The sequence below is a fragment of the Nannobrachium achirus genome, assembly GCF_963921795.1.
Source record: "Nannobrachium achirus genome assembly, chromosome: 3".
In the NCBI taxonomy this organism is placed as follows: Eukaryota; Metazoa; Chordata; class Actinopteri; order Myctophiformes; family Myctophidae; genus Nannobrachium; species Nannobrachium achirus.
Window position 1 is genome coordinate 36,816,538 of NC_137812.1, and position 20,851 is coordinate 36,837,388.

Genomic DNA, 20,851 nt, shown 5'->3' on the forward strand with positions numbered 1-20,851 from the left:
TTAAATGTTGCAATGACATTTTATTGGACTCAGAGAACACAGGCTATTAATTAACTGGATGTTAGAACATCAACATGATCACATTTATCATTGTTCTATTAATTACACTGGATATTAGAACATTTATCATTGTTCTATTAATTACACTGGATATTAGAACATTTATCATTGTTCTATTAATTACACTGGATGTTAGAACAGTAAAATGATCACATTTATCATTGTTCTTGTGTGATTCGTCCTCACAACAACTGTTTATCATTAGAATACAATCAACATACTGTACACCACCTGCAGAGTATGTGGAGAGATGCACTGTTCACACATCCCAACACTATGTGTAAATTATATCTGTACACACTGTGATATGTTTGGTCCCTGGACTGGAAAGTAGATCACATTAATCTTTACATTTATCTTCTTATCTTATTTTAAAATAAATAATGTGTTCACCTTTGCTGCATACAAGGAGTAATGAACATACCAGGACATGTCACAGTTATTGATACACGTTTACAAGAGCCAAATAACAGGTGTTTCACCACCTGTCTTAATTGATTTTGATCAATCAATAGTTTTTTTTCTTTCTTTTTAAGGAAATCTCTAAACTACTAAAATACCACTGCAACTTATTTTTTATTTTATTTGTGGACACACAGACACTAGCATTATAGCACAAATTCAGTACATTCAAGGCACATGATATGTATTTGTATATATAGCACATGTCAACAACTAGGACATTCAACGTGCTTTACATATATGCATTAAGACATGAGGACACTGAGCATAGTACCACATTATATAAGGACATTTAAAAACATCAACAATTTAAATGGAAAAAACTGAAAAATAAGGGTTAAATACAGTGCAGAATAAAAATATTTTGAATCATAGGATTTTAAACAGCCACAGCCAAGCAGCAGCATGCTAGAACTGCAGAGAGAACATCCTGATAATTATGCTAACATTTGTTGTGAATTTTGTTCTAAATATAAACATAGTATTACAAATTACTGGAGTAAGATAGGAAACGACCAATTCATCTACCCAGGACGGAGATGCGAGAGACTAGGAAAGTATACAATGAGAGACACAACGGTCGCTTGACAAGGACAACTGTAACCTAGGTCAACTGTTACCTAACTTAACTGGAACAATAACTGTACTGACTTTCCAGGGAGGGTTTCATGTGGTGTCTTGCTGTGTCACCCTTACTTTTTTTCCCTCTTTTTTTTTCACTGACCAATGGACACATTTTGCTCGGCTCTGCACTATTGGATTGTGTTAGTATTGAGTATTATCGCTTGTGTTTGACATTTCTTTTCCTACTTCTCTGAACTTTGTAAACCTTAAATCTATGGCTTGATTCTAGGCTTAAAATAACTGATATAAATATCTTTGTTAAAGTCTATGGGAAAAACCTGGCTGATTTCTTAGTGGCACATGTAAACCACGCCCACTGATATGCCTTATTAAGGGGAGCACACACCGGCTGCGGATGGCGTGCAGACATTTTTCACCCTGCGTCAACACCTGGAAAATAGAACAGTGGCTTATTGGAGCGGCGGGCGAGGTGTGAACGTGTGCCTGCGTGTGTCTGCCGCCGCCGTTGTGGATATGTTCATTGATATTTATGGAGGCGGCTGTTTGACGAGTGCCGTCCGAAGCTGGTGTGTGCTTCCCTATAGGCTCCCCTTTAACAAAATAATTAAAATATGAATATAATTGTGATGTAAGGTCTACAGTGCATATTGTGTGGAATTACAAGGCAGTTACAAAGAAAACACATACACTCCCCTGTTATCACACTTATCAGAAATAATGCAATGTGAAAATTAGGATTTCACTACAGAGCCCTTTTCACACATCCAATGGCCAGTTTCAGTACATGGTCTATCGTTCCATCCTTTCTGACCAGGCCCCTCATGATGCACAGCACAGTCTTCTCTTCCTAGGGTTAGGATACTTCGAGTGTTACTAGGCTCACCAGGGCGCCAGTACCTGGAGAACATAATATACCTTTATTATGATCAATCTGCTCTCAAAATATATTTAATTTGATTTCATATTTAATCATGACCTCAAACAATATTCTGGACAGTGAAATAAATAATAGGTATAATTGTTTTAGTCACAGTGCGGCATGTTTGTATTTTATTATTATTAACATTTAATACCATTTAAAAATGAAAAGGGTCAAACATAATATCTATTATATGAAACGTAGTTAGTTCAAATGTCATGAATAAGAGTAGAATGAAGGTATACAGTCTCAGATTAAATATAAAATGTCAGTTGAAATGAATAAGAGTAGAATGAAGGTATAAAGTCTTACATTGGTGTGTTCAGTGGTGTTCCATCGACCCATTTCCACACTCCTTCCTGCTCTCTGTCAGTCAAACCCAGCCACATGTTCTGCTCCAGGCTGTTAACGCTGGCTGTCTTATTGCTAACTAATTGCTGGACAGAAAAGCTGCTGGTTACTGAAGTACTGTACAAACTGTAAAATACATTACAACACACACACACACACACACACACACACACACACACCTGTTCTTCGTCGCTGTTAATGATGATCAGGTCAGATTGTCTGTCTCTACACCACTGCCTGCTCTGTTCCCAGGTGTTCTCCTCAGTAGAGATGTAATAACAACTTCTGCCAAAGGTCTGCCATCCAGGTCCTAACAACAACGAAATAAAGCAAGCTTTTTTATTATTTTTATTTTTTTATTTGCTCGTATTAACTCATTTACTGCCATTTTGAAACAGCTCCCATCAGGGTTCCCCGCCAGAAGCCTCCATTGACTTCAATGTAATTTATAGTGCACGGATCATGCATGCCCATGCACAGATGATGCACCATGTTTGTGCAGTTTGTTCACAGCTTTCAAACAAAAAAGTCCGATTGGAAATCCGTTCAGGCATTCTTGAGATAATAGCCATTATGTTTTACATGTTATGTAAACAAAAATGGCCGCCCTGTTTGAAAGATGGGGTTGTATGGGGGTTGAACATGCAAAATCGCGATTGAAATCATGCTTACTAGATTTGATGGGGTCCAAAAATATTTTTTCAAAAAAAAAATTTTCAATTCTTTTTTTTTTTTTTTTTTTTTTTTCAAACTCGTCATACTAGTCATAGGCAGAGTGGACACAGCCATATAACTCGTCAAACTAGTCATAGGCAGTAAATGAGTTGACAAATGATGAACAACATGATGTAACAGTGAATAAAAACAGTGATGTGTCACTGACCACAGAGCCTCCTCTTCAGCTCATCTCTCTCTGCAGTGACGTTGTTGTAACTGGACTGACACTGATCCTTCTGTTTAGTCATCTGGTCCAGGTCTTTGGTCAGGTTGTTGTCTATAAGAAGGAGAATGTTGTGTTTTACATACAACTTTTAGACGTTTGGGTTTGGAAAGTAAACATAGAATGCCACTCACTGCGTACGCCCAGGCCAGTGGTGACAGCCAATAGGATTACACACAGCACCCCCACACACACTGCAACAGCTTTGAAAGCATTCTTCTTCCTTGACTCATCAGAGGCTGAAAAACACAAGTCAAACCTATTAGGAAACTTCAGAGGCTTAATTAAAAAAGTATATATATATATATATATTAAACGTGCAACGATACATGAACCGATATCGAACCGTTCGATACGATGGTCTCGGTTCGGTACGCGCTACGTACCGAACGTCAAAACGATAATTAATTATATATATATTTTATCAGCAGCCCGGAACTCCAGTGCTCCGCTGCTCCTCCCCTCCTCCTCACACACACAGAGAGAGAAAAACATGCATGCGTGCACTCAGCTGCACTGACCAGATGAGAGACAGAGAGAGACACTGTTTTTTTGGGGGGGGGAGGGGGGGGGGATTATTTTCACGAGTGACGTTCATGTCATGTGAATCATAACTCTGTTACTGTGAAAATTATACTTTAAAAGGAGGAGGACTGTATATTTTGAAGGGTTTGAGGTAATGCCCACCACAGGGCTCCGGTCAGAGAGTGTTCAAAAGATGACACTTGATGGCAGTTTATAGTTCTTTATGTAGAATTAATAGTTGGCAGACACAAACATACATGGTGATGAATGGTATCTGAAAATACAGAACAATAACATAAGGATATGGAGATGGAAACGAACAACAGTGGCATCACTCAACAATATAGCACACAAGGACAGCATCCCACTGAATGAGCCATGAACATGAGCTAGCATAGACCTACAGTAACATGCACTCACACACAGGTTAGGCTAAGTCCTGTTAGCTAGGCACTGAAGTTTAGCTACCAGATACAGTTACAAAAAACGAACTTTTTAAACCACACACAGATGCATTCTGACACAGTGAACTGTTACCACATGAAATATTATTGCACTGTATAGCCAAAACAACTGGGTCCTAGTAGCTCTATGGGTGCCCTCACAGGAGCCTTAACTAAAATATAAATTGGGTCCTAACAAGAGGGTGCCCAAAGCATGCCTGCTCTAAATTAGGACAATAAAGATGGCTATAGGGAATTTTATACAGCCGTCCCCAGATTAGTAGGGCTAATATGTAAACAAGAAAATTCCCCTCGCTGTTTCAGTCTTTTCGGGGTCTTCGTCCTTTGAATAGCCGACAGCTTTAAGAGGCGGGACACTGGGCTGTAGTGCCGGTGCCGTTTCAAGAGTGGGTCTGGAGCATCGACGGCCTGAGGCAAGGGAGCCTCTTGCCGCCCCATGAGCAGCATACTGGGTGTCCCAGGGTCTGTTTTGGCTGATGAGTCGTCATCTGGGTCGGGCAGTTTCCCGTCTGGAGCTGCCGCCCCGTGAAGGGACTGATGTGTTGACTCCACCAATGCCTTCCGCGAGGTGAACTGGTTGATGTCATCCGGTGGTGCGCTAAGGGTCGTCAGGAAACATTGTTGAGTTGGCACTTGGTCCTGCAACAGGTTGTCTGGTCCCTGTAGGGCTCATCCGAGCCAAGTATGCACAGCTGCTGGACCCCCATTAGGGCCGAGTCTGGTTGGTTCTTTGGCCGTGATTAGACTGGTGTAATCTGCGCCAATCAAGATGAGTGGCTGAGCTCGTTCGAAGAGCTGTAGAGGAATTCCTTTCAAGTGTTGATAGCGCTTCCGTAGTTCCTCTATAGGGTACGACTGCTCAGCCAGGGCCAAGCGGTTAGCAGTGAACGCCCCTGTAATGTTGTAGCGCTCTTCTGGTCTGGCTATAGGAGACAGCTGGAAGTCAACGGATGAGCCAGTTATGTGAGCGACGTCGCAACGGATTGTTTTCAGGGCCAATGACTCCCTTTTCCCTTGGAGATGAAGGTGCTTCGCGGCAGCCGAGAGGAGGATAGTCCTCTCCGCACCATCGTCAAGGATGCCATATGTCTCAAGCAATCTTTCTCCGTTCAGCAGCAGTACAGGCACAATCTTTAGGTAGACTCTTCCTGTTGGATTGGAGTTGGTGAGGTAGACTTGGTCCTGTGCTGACGTGGCATGTAAGATAGAGGGGCCTTGTGAGGAGATGCTGTGAAGAACGCCGAGATGCACTTCGTTGCATTTTCCGCAGGACTTCTTAAGTGTGCATTCTTGGTACCTATGATTGGTGCGTCCACATTTCCAGCATCTCTTACCCTCTTTTATCCATTGAATAACCTGCTCTGGTGGACACTCTCGTATCTCAGGGCACTGAGACAAGTAGTGTTCTTCACTGCGGCAGTAGATGCAAAGGGGTTTGAACTTCCCATTGTGTTTAGGTGCGTGAGTGGTCAAACTAGGCTGGTCCTCCTGGACGTCTGTCTGCTCACCACCATGGTAGACTATTGTAGACTGAACGCTCGGCCTGTTAATAGGCTGCTGTTCCCTTGGCGGACAGGCGCTGTGCTGCAGCCTTTACGCTTAGCCACTCTGACAAGTCATTTAGATTGTAGGGGTCCAGACGGTTGGTCTGCAGTCTCCCTCTAACCTGGAGATGCTCAATGAAGCTGTCTCTGGAGTGTTTGGGGAGTTTACTAAGCAGCCGCTCTACGTGGCCCGTACAAGTCAGTTCAGTGCCCCGAGGGCCCTCAAGTGATGTCAGCATACCAACTAGGAGATTGATGCTAAGGGCAAAACTCTGAAATGCCTTTGAGTCGCCATCTTTAACATCGGGCAGGTTTAGGATTGTGGCTATTTCACTCTGGGCCAGTTGATGGGGTTGGCCATATTGACACTGCAAGGCTTTCATGGCTTCAGTGTATGGCTGGGAATGGTGGCGGCAGGCCTGTGCTATCAGCCGGGCTTCGTCGAATAACAAGTGTTCCAACAGTACTCTGTACTTGTAGTGTTCGGATAGCTCGGTGCGATGGTTCAGAAGGTGGTCTAATGCCATCTTGAGGTCAGCAAACTCTCTTTCACTGTCGGTCGACAAGTTTGGAAGTGCTGGGACAGGAACTGGCTGTACTGATGGTAGACCACCTGGCTGGTACGCCTGGATGACGTGTGCTGCTGGTGTAAGCTGACTGAACATTGGATCAGGAGGATGGTATTGTGAAGGGGATGCCATGGGCCATAGTGGCCGGTAAACTGGTGGCGCTGCAGCTGTAATCTGGTGCTGCTGGAGAGCGGGCTGCGTGGAGGCTGCGGGCTGGTGGTATTGGTAGTCTGGCTGCACAGAGGGTGTCGGCTGGTGGTGCTGGTACTGTGTTTGCACAGAGGCTGTGGTCGGGTAAGGCTGGTGCGACAACAGTGCTGGAGCTGGCATCAGGTGAGACTGGTACGCCAGCTGGGAGCCTAGCTTCGGGTGCGGCTGATACACTGGCGGAGAGGCTGGCGTTTGGTACGCTGGCAGGGAGGCTGGCGTTTGGTACGCTGGCAGGGAGGCTGGCGTCTGGTACGCTGGCAGGAAGGCTGGTGTCTGGTACGCTGGCAGGAAGGCTGGCGTCTGGTACGCTGGCAGGAAGGCTGGCGTCTGGTACGCTGGCAGGAAGGCTGGCGTCTGGTACGCTGGCAGGAAGGCTGGCGTCTGGTACGCTGGCAGGAAGGCTGGCGTCTGGTACGCTGGCAGGGAAGCTGGCGTCGGGTGCAGCTGGTACGCTGGCAGGGAAGCTGGCGTCGGGTGCAGCTGGCAGGAAGGCTGGCGTCTGGTACGCTGGCAGGAAGGCTGGCGTCGGGTGCAGCTGGTACGCTGGCAGGAAGGCTGGCGTCTGGTACGCTGGCAGGGAAGCTGGCGTCGGGTGCAGCTGGCACGCTGGCAGGGAAGCTGGCGTCTGGTACACCGGCAGGAAGGCTGGCGTCGGGTGCGGCTGGTACGCTGGCAGGGAAGCTGGCATTGGATGCGACTGGTACGCTGGCTGAGTGACTGGTGTCTGGTACGCTGGCTGGGAGGCTGGTGTTGGATGCGGCTGGTACGCTGGCTGCGAGGCTGGCGTTGGATGCGGCTGGTACGCTGGCTGCGAGGCTGGCGTTGGATGCGGCTGGTACGCTGGCTGCGAGGCTGGCGTTGGATGCGGCTGGTACGCTGGCTGAGTGACTGGTGTCTGGTACGCTGGCTGAGTGACTGTTGTCTGGTACACTGGATGAGTGACTGGTGTCTGGTATGCTTGCTGCGAGGCTGGTGTTGGATGCGGCTGGTACGCTGGCTGGGAGGCTGGTGTTGGATGCGGCTGGTACGCTGGCTGAGAGGCTGGTGTTGGATGCGGCTGGTACGCTGGCTGAGAGGCTGGTGTTGGATGCGGCTGGTACGCTGGCTGGGAGGCTGGCGTCGGGTGCGGCTGGTACGCTGGCTGGAGGGCAGGTGTCTGGTGCTGCAGTGAAGCAGACATCTGATGCTGTAGTGGAGAGGGCACCCGGTGCTGGTGCTGCAGTGTAGACGGCACCTGGTGCTGGTGCTGCAGTAGAGAGGGCACCTGGTGCTGGTGCTGCAGTAGAGAGGGCACCTGGTGCTGGTGCTGCAGTAGAGAGGGCCCCTGTTGCTGCGGTGAAGTGGGCCCCTGGTGCTGCGGTGAAGTGGGCCCCTGGTGCTACGGTGAAGTGGGCCCCTGTTGCTGCGGTGAAGTGGGCCCCTGGTGCTGCGGTGAAGTGGGCCCCTGGTGCTGCAGTAAAGTGGGCCCCTGGTGCTGCGGTGAAGTGGGCCCCTGGTGCTGCGGTGAAGTGGGCCCCTGGTGCTGCAGTGAGGTGAGCCCCTGGTAGAGGGTATGAATAGGGGGCAGATACTGCTGTCTCTGATGAAAGGGGGACATAGCATTGCTACATGTGGAGATCTCATGCAGCTCTCCCTCCTCGTCTTGCGAACTTCTAGGTGACTGATTGTATGATAGGATATGACTTATTTGGGTTGAGGTCACTTAGGGTGTCTGGTCTATACTGCCCACTTGAGTACCTTGGCATAGCAGAGTGTTGGTCTGCAGTCGAGGCAAGCTCGGCTTGCCCACTGATTGTCCACATCTGTGCTGTGCTGGTAGTTGGGGTGTCCCCTTGCACTGTCTGCATGCTGGTCGGGACTGGAGGTGGCAGTAGAGAATGTTGACCTGGTACGGTTGTAGGTGGGATGGTATATGACGCATCCTTTTTGAGTCAACACCTTGTGCCATCTTGCTGTGGTGAGTGAAGCATCCGGCTCGAAGGACCATGTGAAAATTATACTTTAAAAGGACTGTATATTTTGAAGGGTTTGAGGTAATGCCCACCACAGGGCTCCGGTCAGAGAGTGTTCAAAGATGACACTTGATGGCAGTTTATAGTTCTTTATGTAGAATTAATAGTTGGCAGACACAAACATACATGGTGATGAATGGTATCTGAAAATACAGAACAATAACATACAGGTTAGGCTAAGTCCTGTTAGCTAGGCACTGAAGTTTAGCTACCAGATACAGTTACAAAAAACGAACTTTTTAAACCACACACAGATGCATTCTGACACAGTGAACTGTTACCACATGAAATATTATTGCACTGTATAGCCAAAACAACTCACTTCCTCAAGAACACATTCTTATATGGTGATGTCTGTGTGTAGCTGCTTTCTGTGAAGGTTATAGGATTCACAACAACTGGGTCCTAGTAGCTCTATGGGTGCCCTCACAGGAGCCTTAACTAAAATATAAAGTGGGTCCTAACAAGAGGGTGCCCAAAGCATGCCTGCTCTAAATTAGGACAAAGGAATAAAGATGGCTATAGGGAATTTTATACAGTTACACTTGGATGGAGAGGATGTATTGCGCTCTCTTTCTTGGCTATGGAGAAACATATTAGCACTCTACTGTGTGTAGGGACAGACAGAGAGAGAGAGAGAGAGAGTGAGAGAGAGAGTGTGTGAGAGATCATCCTCTCGGCTCTCGGTGTCTCTTACACACTCTCTCTCTCTCTCTCTCTCTGTCTGTCCCTACACACAGTACGCAGCACCGTTGTCTGTAGCTAAACTGGCTACTTAGCCTAGCGTTAGCAAGCTATCCTAGCAGGCAGCTAGACTATCTGACTGCCAACACAAAAGCCAAGGGCAGTCACAGTGTAGCCTCGGGATACAGGCAGGTCCCCACTCCCCAGCCATGTCCACAGTGTGATGTTTTCTGACGAATATGCAAGGCTCAAGAAGCAAGCAGCAACTCTAGCCCTACAGTAGTAGCCCCCTCTCACTGAGCCAGTGTAGCGATCACTAGTCTGATGAGACACGGCACAGAAATCTGGTTGTTGCCACATCTGATTATTATAAGCCACATTGATGTTGGGCTTGTTTTTATGTATGGTTGTTGCCACATCTGATTATTATAAGCCACATTGATGTTGGGCTTGTTTTTGTGTGGTTGTTGCCACATCTGATTATTATAAGCCACATTGATGTTGGGCTTGTTTTATGTATGGTTGTTGCCACATCTGATTATTATAAGCCACATTGATGTTGGGCTTGTTTTTATGTAAAGGTGCTTATAAAAAATGGTGGTTGTGGTTGTGAGCTTGTAGATCGGATCAGCTATTTTCAAATAGCCAACGTATATAGGTTTAAAGTGTTAATATGGCCTATATTCACTTCCCTTGGGTTTGTTTTCATAGACCTGGTTGCTTATTCCTCTCGCAAAATCTGGCAACAATCCTATTTTGATAATGGGGTTTATAGAGAGAACTTTAGGTTATTTACAATTAATTTATGCTTGTATAGCCTATATAGTATTTACTGCATTTTTGTAGGTAAAAAAAAAACTTTTGTAACTGCTTTATAAAGCACTTTGAAACTGAAGATCATGGCCAATGTTGATGATGATAAAAATGATATTGTTTATTTTATTTTATTTTATTATTATTTAGTTTGATGTTTTGCTAAGAATGCACAGCAGAAAACAAGTCAAGTGTAACTCCATCAGGTGCATTTGTTTTAATTGCTGCTAAGAATACACCATGGAACAGTGGTTCTCAAACCTGTTCATATCAGGAACCCTCAAATTAATATGTATTTGGCTGTGGACTAACATCTGAAAATATCTTGTGCTGATACATACAAGATTTGTGTTAGAATGCACAAAAATATTTAAACATTGTTAGATTTCTTTTTGAAAAAGATCTACAAGCTAGATTGGTTATGAGGGTTAAAGTGGTTAAGCTGATTTTGATACTATATATATATTCTAGGGCTGGGGACCCCCTGCCCTTGAATATGGGTGTTGTTGGTTGTTGAAAGTTGAAAATGAGTTTAAATACATTTAAGGGCAAAAAAATGGGGCATTTTATTATTTTTTTGTATCGAAAAAATGTCGAACCGTGACAACAAAATATCGAACTGAATCGAACCGTGAATTTTGTGTATCGTTGCACCCCTAATATATATATAATATATATAACCCATTCCTTAACCTCAGTAAAACTATGCCTAACCCTAACCCTAACCTCCGTGGGGTGAGACGCTATCCTGCCGACGCTCCGTTGTCTCCCAGTTGGGCACATCAAAGCGTGTGTGGATCAAAGCCACCGCTTGCTCCTCCTCGCGCCATACAACGAGCGCTCCTGGTCTCAATTTAACTGAATCTCAAACTAACTGTGACATATGTACAGTATAGCCTTTTTTTGCCTTTACAGATAGTTTACAATAGATAGATGGGAAATCGGGAGAGACGGGGAGTGACATGCGGTACTGTCTCCATTTTTGTCTAATAAAATAATCAATCAATCAACCAAAAAAGGTTGTCAAACCCGCAACAGCGGTCCGGGCCAATTGACACCATTTAACAAGTTATGATGTTTTATAGATAATGAGCAATGCATGTTCTTAGTTGAAAAAATAATATCAGATATAGAGTGGCTTTTGATGCGTCAAAATCTGTGACATGTAAGGTGGTACAGTAGGTGTTGCTAGGGTAAAACAGGTGATTGCTGGGCCGTGGTGGGTGGTTGATTGTGCATTGCTAGGGTTAAGATGGTTGACTGTATATTACTATTTAGAACTAGTAAGACGCCCTTGTCCGTTAAGTAAAAGTACCAATACGGCAATGTGGAAATACTCTGTTACAAGTAAAAGTCTGGAATTGAAAATGTACTTGAGTAAAAGTACAAAGGTATTGGCATCAAAATGTACTTAAAGTACCAAAGTAGTCATTATGCAGAATGTCCCTTTTCACAAGTTTTCAAATGTGTAAAAAATCTTTTGAAAATAGTCGATCTACAAGCTCACAATGCACGACGCATTGTGAGCTTGTAGATCAGCTATTTTCAAATGGGCCTGAAGTGGGTAAAATACATATAATTCTGGGTGTCCTTGATTCTAAAACAAGTTTGAGAACCACTGAGGTTTTTCAGAAAACTGTTAGGATTTAGAAGACATTTTGGTCCTCAGGTCTAAATGGGTGAATCCTTGTAGAGTTTTCTTTACCTTAGCTCTGGTCCAGAGTGTTAGTGAGGTCTCTCTAATGCTCTGCCAGGAAACATGACACCAGTCATGTTGCCATACCTTAGCTTATGCTAAACTGACGACACTGAAATCATCGTAGAGTTTACTTTACCTCCATGCTGTGCTTGTGCTGCATTCTGCTGGGTAGCAGGGTCACGGTCAGGGTCAGGGCCAAGGTGGTCTGCAGAGACATAGATGTCTACTATCCTCTCCTCTCTCTCTCCTCTGTCTCTTGGTCCATATCTGACATCTGTTGTCAGGTCTGGTACGGCGTAAGCATGCTCATCCATTCTGCTTCATCTTCAGACTGCGCTCATTGTAAGGACTTGTAGGCGAACTAGAAGTCTAAAAGAGGAACTCTAACCCGCTGTAAGATCTTATCAGCGGAGCCAAGTTCACACTTTTGGGCGTGACGTGATGAGTGGATTGTAAGATTAATTTTATGAAATGATGTCATTTCATCCCCCTCCTTCCTCCTGTAGGCAGTGACACCTCCTCCCCCAGTATGTTTCTTTTTTTTCTATACTAGACTCTGTTCTATATGATAGCCTCAGATCACATGCTATGTTGTGCAAACAATTACTGTGATGGGAATGGGATTTGGGGTATCATCACTACGCATACCTGCCTTATATGCAACACTGTATTTCAATAAAAAACAGATTTTAAAAGAAAGAAAACAACACATTCATTAATTGTGTCCAAATGTCGCAGTTTACTATGAGAAACAGCACATCATGTCCGTGTCTGTCCATCCGTCCGTGTACGCTTTTTTTACGGTCATGGGTTTGCCGCTCTGACATCACACTGACTCTCACACTCTGACATCACTTTGATGTCAGGGGAACCAAATCCCTTTATATAGAGATATGGAAATGTTATGCCCATATATGGAGATCCATGATGTCATCAATATTAAGCCCATATCTGTGAATGTCTATGGGTACCAGGGGTCTCCATATATGGGTATATACTAACATCAAGTCGCTTTTCGTCTTACTGGTGTGCAATACAGTATGGGCATAAAGAGATTCTGTTAGTGTGGTTTTCCTGACATCATAGTGAAGTCAGAGCTTCGCGTCAGAGCTGCAAAACCCATTCTGTTAGAGTTGTTCCCCTGAGTTGTAACTTGTTCCCCTAAGATCACAGTGATGTCAGAGTGGCAAACCCATAGACCGCAAAAAAGTGTACACGTCCAGACAGATGCATGTGCCGTTTCACATACTAAACTGCGACCAAACTGCGACCTTCGCAATTAACTAATTAAGGCTGTCTCAATTCATAATTAGCTTGTCGAAGAGCAAAAAGTGCATGGCTCATGCAGCAGCCAGTAGCAATTGTCACGTCTGCTTGTTTGTCTTATTTTTACTAAATGCAAGGGCCCCGTCATCAATGTCTGAGAAGTACGTTGTTGCAAAACTGAAATCATGGGGTTGGCAGCTTTGTTTTTTACTATGAGTGGTGTTCCACCTCCTGGAAACTCGGAATGAGTTGCCCGACCCAAGGTCCATCCAATACAGTAGAGATTTTCTTCTGCACTGGAGTAACTGTTAAGGGTCAACAGTACTGGCAAGCTGATTTTATCTTCCCAATCTTAGGTGTTTTGTTGATCAATCAAGTGTAAAAGTAGAATTTACCAGCGTGTTACCCCACAAGTCTAAGAAGGGTAAGCGTACGCTAGAGACTGAGGAAACAAGCTCTCTTCTGTATTCTCGCTGTGTTTCATCATTCTATTACGTAACTCAGGGGTGTCCAAACTTTTTTCAAAGGGGGCCATATTTGTATATACGAAAATACCTTGGGACCAACTGTATCTCCTGGACCATAACAAAGTAACATGTACAGTGAATGCATCGCATCATAACAATTATACTACAGTTTGGTATCAATAGTCTTTTGTTGGCTCTGTAGTCAAATGTAACCAGGTGTGAAAAGGTCTCCACAAAATGTTTTATTAAATACAATTTAACACAAGGAATGAGCAGTTAGGAATCCTTACAAATTCTTCTGAGATATGGGCCTATCTGTCCAGGTTAATTTTAACACTCTGAAATGTGTGAATTTGATTTATGGTCCATATTATTTATGGCCGGCCACATAAAATATGCCCTCGTAGGAAGACTGGCCCCCTGGCCGGACTGTGGGCATGACTGTATTAATTGTATTAATAACTCTGATGAATTGCAAGCATGTATGATTTCAGCATGAATCAAATAAAAGTAGTAAGGACTAAGGAGGTGAGCAGTCTAGAAAAGGGGCTTTTGTCCAGGGATAAGCTCGCTAATCACACTGGACTGATCTGTGCCAGTAGGATAAGAAAGTAACTTCCTGCATCATTCAACATTGGAAGCAATCCTTCCAATGTTGATCCTGTCAGACATGGGGTCTTCAACGTTTTCAGGCCAAGGACCCCTTAGTTGAGAGAGAGAGAGATGAAGTAGGGACCCCCCCACAACATTTTCAGAGATTCCATATAGTTTCATCGTTTGACAGCACAATGATCAGGGTATTCTGGATTCATGTCCAGATGTTTGTGTTTTAAGATATCTTTGGCTAAAGTTCTCCGAATATGGACATTAGGGTTCAAGTGGTTAGTATAAAAAAGGAGCAAAAAAAGTTTCTATCACACAAAGATTTGGAGGACCCCCTGTAGTAACTCTGAGGACCCCCTAGGGGTCCCGGACCCCCTGTTGAAGACCCCTGTGTTAGACCCTGTCTTGTTTAATTGAAATTGCTACCCAGTATGACTTTAACTGTCAGTATGAGGTCAGTGAGAGATAGAGAGAGGAGGCTACGGAATAAGAATCAATTACCCAGCAGAGGTCAGGGCGGGATGGGGATCTCACACGGACTTACTGGCTGACTGACGTTGACTGATTCCCACGTCTACTGGCGCGAACATCGTAGCCACAGAGAAACAAACACAGGTTTACCCTATTTCTGACATTCTGACAAATTGTGCTAATAGCAACATATCTCTGCTGTCGGGCCGAAACCTCCTAACTCCAAAATGTTCATTTTCAGGAAAATGAACTCAAGTAGAGTTAGGAGGTTTTGACCGAAGGGCTTTTTACTACTTCATTGGTTTAATATTATTTTAACCAAGACACAGAGGTAAAGGGTGTTCAAATATTTATGAAAAAAAGAGAGGGTCAATCGGGTGGAGTTAGCTGGTTTGGCAGAAAGTGTGGAGTTAGGAGGTTTTGCACTATTCAATATTATTTTAACCAACACTCAGATGTAAAAGGTGAACAATAGCCCTGATTTATGCCAAAAAATCAAAAACCTCAAAAATGGAGTTACAGTAAGAGGTTTTGGCCAGACAGTGACAAATCATACAGTATGAGTATCACCAGTGTCCTGGTGTTAAAACCTCCCTCTATTTCTGTGTGTTTATGTGTTTGTGTAGTTGTAATTGGTGAGGCGAGAAGTTACCTAGGGAGGAAAAAAAGTTTAATGACCAATGTAAGGTCTTGCCTGTGGTTTGTCCTGGAGGAATTGTGCCTTCAGCAGGGTTAGAGAGAGAGAGAGAGAGAGAGAGAGAGAGAGAGAGAGAGAGAGAGAGAGAGAGAGAGAGAGAGAGAGAGAGAGAGAGAGAGAGAGAGAGAGAGAGAGAGAGAGAGGCAGGTGGTCATTACAAAGTACTATTAAAGAGAGCAGAGGAGAAAGGGAGAGAGGCCACAAGAGCTGGCAGCCCTGTGGTGTAATGTGGAGCCAGTGGCTATTACTGTAGCTCAGTCCACTTTATTGGAACGGACACTTCAACACATTGCAGACGGAGGGGAAGTGATAGATGAAAGATTAAGTTAAATGGTTTTCAAGTTCATTCATCTCATTTATTAATTGAATATGTTGAAATTTAAACGTACCGGTATACTGAAATCTGAAAGGTTTGCCATCCAGTTGCGATGCTTGACACTACAATATAATATATTCTGTGTAAATTAACGTTAAAATCGCGCGCGCGCGCGTGTGTGTGTGTGTGTGTGTGTGTGTGTGTGTGTGCGTGCGCGTGCGTGCGTGCGTGTGTGCACGTGTGTGTATTTTGGTAGAATGATGGAAGTCAAGTTTTAGTCAGTTCCTGAACTGACTGATTTAATTGTGTTTTTGACTTTGAACATTGGAACATACAGTATACGGTATATAAACAAACTTTTCTTCTTTTTCTTTTTTACTGTTTGAAACTAAACATTTATCAACAGCTGAATTGATATGAATGGAAAGGATTCTGACGACTATGCAATAAACAATTGCAATTAAGTCAAATAACTGCAGTCAGGCAACAAGACATGTAATAATTTTGACAGTGTAATTAACTGCAGCGCTTAACAATGCTACTGTACTTTCTTCCTGAAGTGAAACACCTTGACAAGCTGGTTGATGATCAGATCTGTGTCTGTTCCCATTCAGCCCAGTACTTTGCCAGTACCATGATGATCGTGGGCATGTCCGTGGTGGTGACGGTCCTGGTTCTGCAGTTCCACCATCATGACCCTCAGGGAGCGAAGATGCCCCAATGGGTAAGCTGAGAACTTCTTATCACCTTATATTATTTATATGGACAGCACTTAAGTCAAATGCTGAGTGTTATGTGAGTGCTACAATGTTTACACTCTCACAGTGAAACGTTAAACTACGATTTTGCTGTTTACACACACGCACACATGCACACACTCACACACGCTCTCACACACATTTGCACGCAGTTGCAACATTTGCTTATTACTCACCAACTTTGATGTCATCCTCCTCCATCGCGTACAGGTGCAGGTACACCCTAAAAAGAGTCGGTTATTCATTATGTTTAGGTGAAAAAGCAAAACACTGTCAGATAGTCTAAAAGCTCTTTACATTTAGTTCTAAAATTAGTATAATAGGAGGATTTGATTTCAAGCATCAGTAGTACAAACTATACTGAAGCAGACGTGTCCTTCGGTTATAGGAGTTTAAATGTGATGATTTAAAGGGTTGTACAAATATTTGTCAATTCAAAACAAATATTATTAACATAAAATAATTAAACAATTTATAGATGAAAAGGATAGGAGTTGAATTTAGATTTGACATTGGAGGTTTTTTTTCTTTGTTTAATTGTTAATTTGTTTGTTTGTTTGTTAATTTTTGGAGCTGTGTGGAACACAGGCTCCCTATACGTGGCTGTGTGGGTCTGTGTGTGTGTGTGTGTGTATGTAGCCTGACTTCGGCGCGTAACTAGTGCCGCACCATTTACGCCACTCGCGCAATATATACATCAAAATGTGCGGCTCGGCCGGGAATGGTGTTCTATTACCTTTCGTTCCGATCCGCCTTACCATGCCGACGTAATCGGCAAAAAACGACGCTTAATTGTCCCCATTGACTTATAATGGGACAATGCAAGAAATCACTTTCAAGTATTTTTCTCTCGTAAACCATAGGAGCTACAGTTTCAAACCTCGGAGAGGAGATTCATAATGATTTTAAGAATGAATCGAAAAATAATTACATCACTCGGCCTCATGGTGGCGCTATAACGGCCCACTTTACGTTTTGCCCCGTAACTCTTGAACCGTGGATCGGAAAATTAAAATTCTTTTTTCCCTGGATTCCTTGGGTCAAGACGCATCTCCCCATATAGGCCACGCCCATTTGCGCCAGGATAGATTTTCCGCCATCTTGAATTTTCTCCAAAACACACTTTTTGCTCCTTTTCCTACATATTTTCTTCAAATGTCACAAAAATCGGTACACATGATCCACACACACACACACACACACACACACACACACACACACACACACACACACACACACAGCTCCACTTCACACGGGTGTGATTTTTATTTTTTCTTTCTTATTTCTATTGTTTAATTCTTATTTCAGTATAAGTACTAGTTGTATGCACTGATCATCAAGTTGTTTTTTCCTTTTTGAAAATGGGACAGGTAATAATACAAAGTTTCTTCTTGCTCCTTTTTGCCATGGATGTATTGGACTAAATTATATTCTCCGTTATTAGAACATTGCATTTTTTTTTATTGTGATACACTAACATGCAAAATGAAATCAAATGAAATGAAAAAAGTAAAATAAAGCTGAGATGCCCGTGCATCTACTCACAATGCAATCGTTCTCACAGTTGGTAGCATGCGCACACTCTATCTGCGGGTATTTGCTGAGTGTAAACATTTTAATGCCACGTCAGTGTCGCGCTGTGACTTTGTCCTGGTGATCTGTCAAAACTGCCACTGTCTGTGTCCAAGCCACGCCGTGATTGACAAGGGTGTGCTTGCTTGTTTATGCTGGACATGAGCCAGCAATCCAGTCTACCTTGAGGGTAATGTGAGTCAGAGGGTCATCATACTCTCATGCTGAACATTCTTTCTCTATTCCAGGGGTCTTCAACAGGGGGTCCTCAGAGTTACTACAGGGGGGTCCTCCACATTTTTGTGTGATAGAATTTTTTTTCTCCTTTTTTATATTAACCACTTGAACCCTAATGTCCATAATTATTCTGAGAACTTTAGCCAAAAATAGCAGATCTACAAGCTCATCGGCTATTTTTGGCAAAGAGCTTTGGTGTTGAGGGGAAAAAGAACAGACTAAGTACAGAGTGAAAGCTCAAGTTTATTAAGTATTGACGGTTCAAGTGGTAAACACAAATTGACATGAATCCAGAATACCATGATCATTGTGCTGTCAAACGATGAAACTATATGGAATCTCTGAAAATGTTGGGTCCCTGCTTCATCTCTCTCAAGGGGTCCTTGTCCTGAAAATGTTGAAGACCCCTGCTCTATTCCCTTATTTCTTTCTCTCCTTTTTTCATCCATTTCTTCATCCATATTTGTCTCTGACTTTCTGTCTGCCTCCTTGCATCTCTTCCTCCAGGTCAGAATCATCCTTCTCAACTGGTGCGCCTGGTTCCTCCGCATGAAAAAGCCCGGAGAGGAAGGCAAGACGGCCACCGGCTCCAGCAGCACCTCGGCCAACGCCTACAAGTACTGCCACCCTCCCCCGCACCACGCCAGCACCACCAGCATCCCGATGACCACTATTCCAGGCCAGGCATCCAATCAGTCAACCACCTCCACCACCACCACCACCACAACCAACGGCAACATGAACCTCTACTTTGGCTACCATTCCATGGGTACAGACAACCCTGCGTTCCCTGCGAGTACGGACTCGGGCGTGGTGATGTGTGGCGGGATCGGAGGCGCCCAGACGAACGGGTCGTCCCCGCACGACCTCCGCTCCGAGCAGACGAGGACTTTGCTGCTGGAGCAGGTTCCGGAGATCTCCCGCATCCTGGAGGAGGTGCAGTACATCGCCAAGCGCTTCCGGGACCAGGACGTAGACGAGGCCGTCTGCAGCGAGTGGAAGTTTGCGGCGGCCGTGGTGGATCGGCTGTGCCTGGTGGCCTTCTCCCTCTTCTCCATCATATGCACCTTCACCATCCTCATGTCAGCTCCCAATTTCATAGAGGCCGTTTCCAAAGACTTCACATAAGGCTGATCGCCCCCCCAACACACACTTTTTATTTCTTGAGGCGAGAAACCGGGAAGGCTTGGCTAATGCTAAAAGAAACATATTAACACTTAAAAACTATGCAGCACAAACCTCCCTACTACTGTTACTACTACTCTGTGAAGCTGTGAACCTGTTCAGTTGTTCTGAAACTGTTTAGAAGTTAACCACCAAACCATTTCCCCCCTGTTTTAATATATTTGTCAAGAATACATCTTTATGTGTTGATGCTGTGGCTACTCCATCTCAAGATGGCTTCCCTAGCTGTAGTTGCTGACAACACCTTGTTGTGTACAGGTAGCTTGTTGCTCTGTAGCAGGTTGAGGCTACGGGCTCTTGTTAATAATGTAGAAACTCACTAATGCACTTTTCATGTCAATCCATCTTGGACTGAGTCAGTTCACACTGTCCTCCTTTTAACTAGTAGGCACTGCCTTTCACATCAAAACCTGAGGAAAGATGAAAGCAAAGTGCAAAAGGCTGGTTAGTGAGCTTTTTCGGCAGAGTGAAGCACTTTCAAAAGTTGAGAATGGTTCATTATTTTGAGAAATGCGCATAATGATGTTGGCCACTGTTTTTATCAGCTGCCCAATGATGAATTGTGTCTTCTCTCTCTCTCTCTCTGGCTCAAGGTCCTGCAAAAGGTCTTCAGATTGTCCATACTTTGACCGAAACCGCCGTTTTCGGTCAAAAGGTCCTTTTCTACCATAAAATGATATCCCTCTGGACTTCTGAAAAGCATTGGACCGAACGAGAGTTCGGAAATTTGCACGTCGGAAAACACAACTCACCGAACATTTCGGTCGAAGTATGGAGAGGCCTTTAGCCTGAAGTGAGCTTTAAAATGAGCTTTGTACAGACGGAGCTCCTGGATGAGGTTGTGATAAGGTTGTGATATCCCCCGTACCAGTGTCAGGGATGGAGTATCTTTCATTTAAAGCAGGAAAAATCACTCTTGGCAGTGCTTTTTATTCATAACAGGTGGACAGTGTGAACACAGCCTTAGTCAACACTACTTTTTCCACAGCTCCATCATAGCCAATTCCAGATAGCCCTTCTTATCCGTGTCCTACATTCCCCATGTGTTACAACTCTTTTTCTGTACGCCGTTAAAGTCTTGTATGTAAAGTGAATTAGCACAATTCAAGACTTTACACAATCTTAAATTATATGAAATATTATACCTTAATTGGCACCTTTTAGTTCCAGGGGTTTGCAATTGTCACCTATTTCACGTTTTCTTAGAGCACCACTGAGAAACCAAGATCACCACACAAGCCTATTCGTTTAAAAATATATTTGAGTCTTGATCAGCAAACAGAAACCCATATTCTCCCATTAGTTCTTTCCTATCTGTTTCTCCACTACTTGACCTTTCATGTCACCATCATTTCTGTCCCGTTAGCCGTAGACTGTATTAACACTGCAGTGATTTTCTGCATTTCAGCCCAACGTACACTCGTCATAGACCGAGTGTACGT

General features: G+C 44.1%; 1 protein-coding gene across 1 annotated transcript in view; it reads left to right on the forward strand.

Annotated features, from left to right (window-relative positions):
* The window catches only part of LOC308282217 (neuronal acetylcholine receptor subunit alpha-7-like), a gene marked incomplete at both ends in the record, with an annotated part of 132,710 nt that extends 113,358 nt beyond the window's left edge, over positions 1–19,352 (forward strand). Inside the window, 2 exons of the mRNA XM_080722562.1 lie at positions 16,272–16,381; positions 18,732–19,352. Coding sequence (XP_080578688.1) covers positions 16,272–16,381; positions 18,732–19,352 — 731 coding nt within the window. The remainder of the gene's footprint in view (positions 1–16,271; positions 16,382–18,731) is intronic.
* Between the last annotated feature and the right edge of the window lie 1,499 nt (positions 19,353–20,851).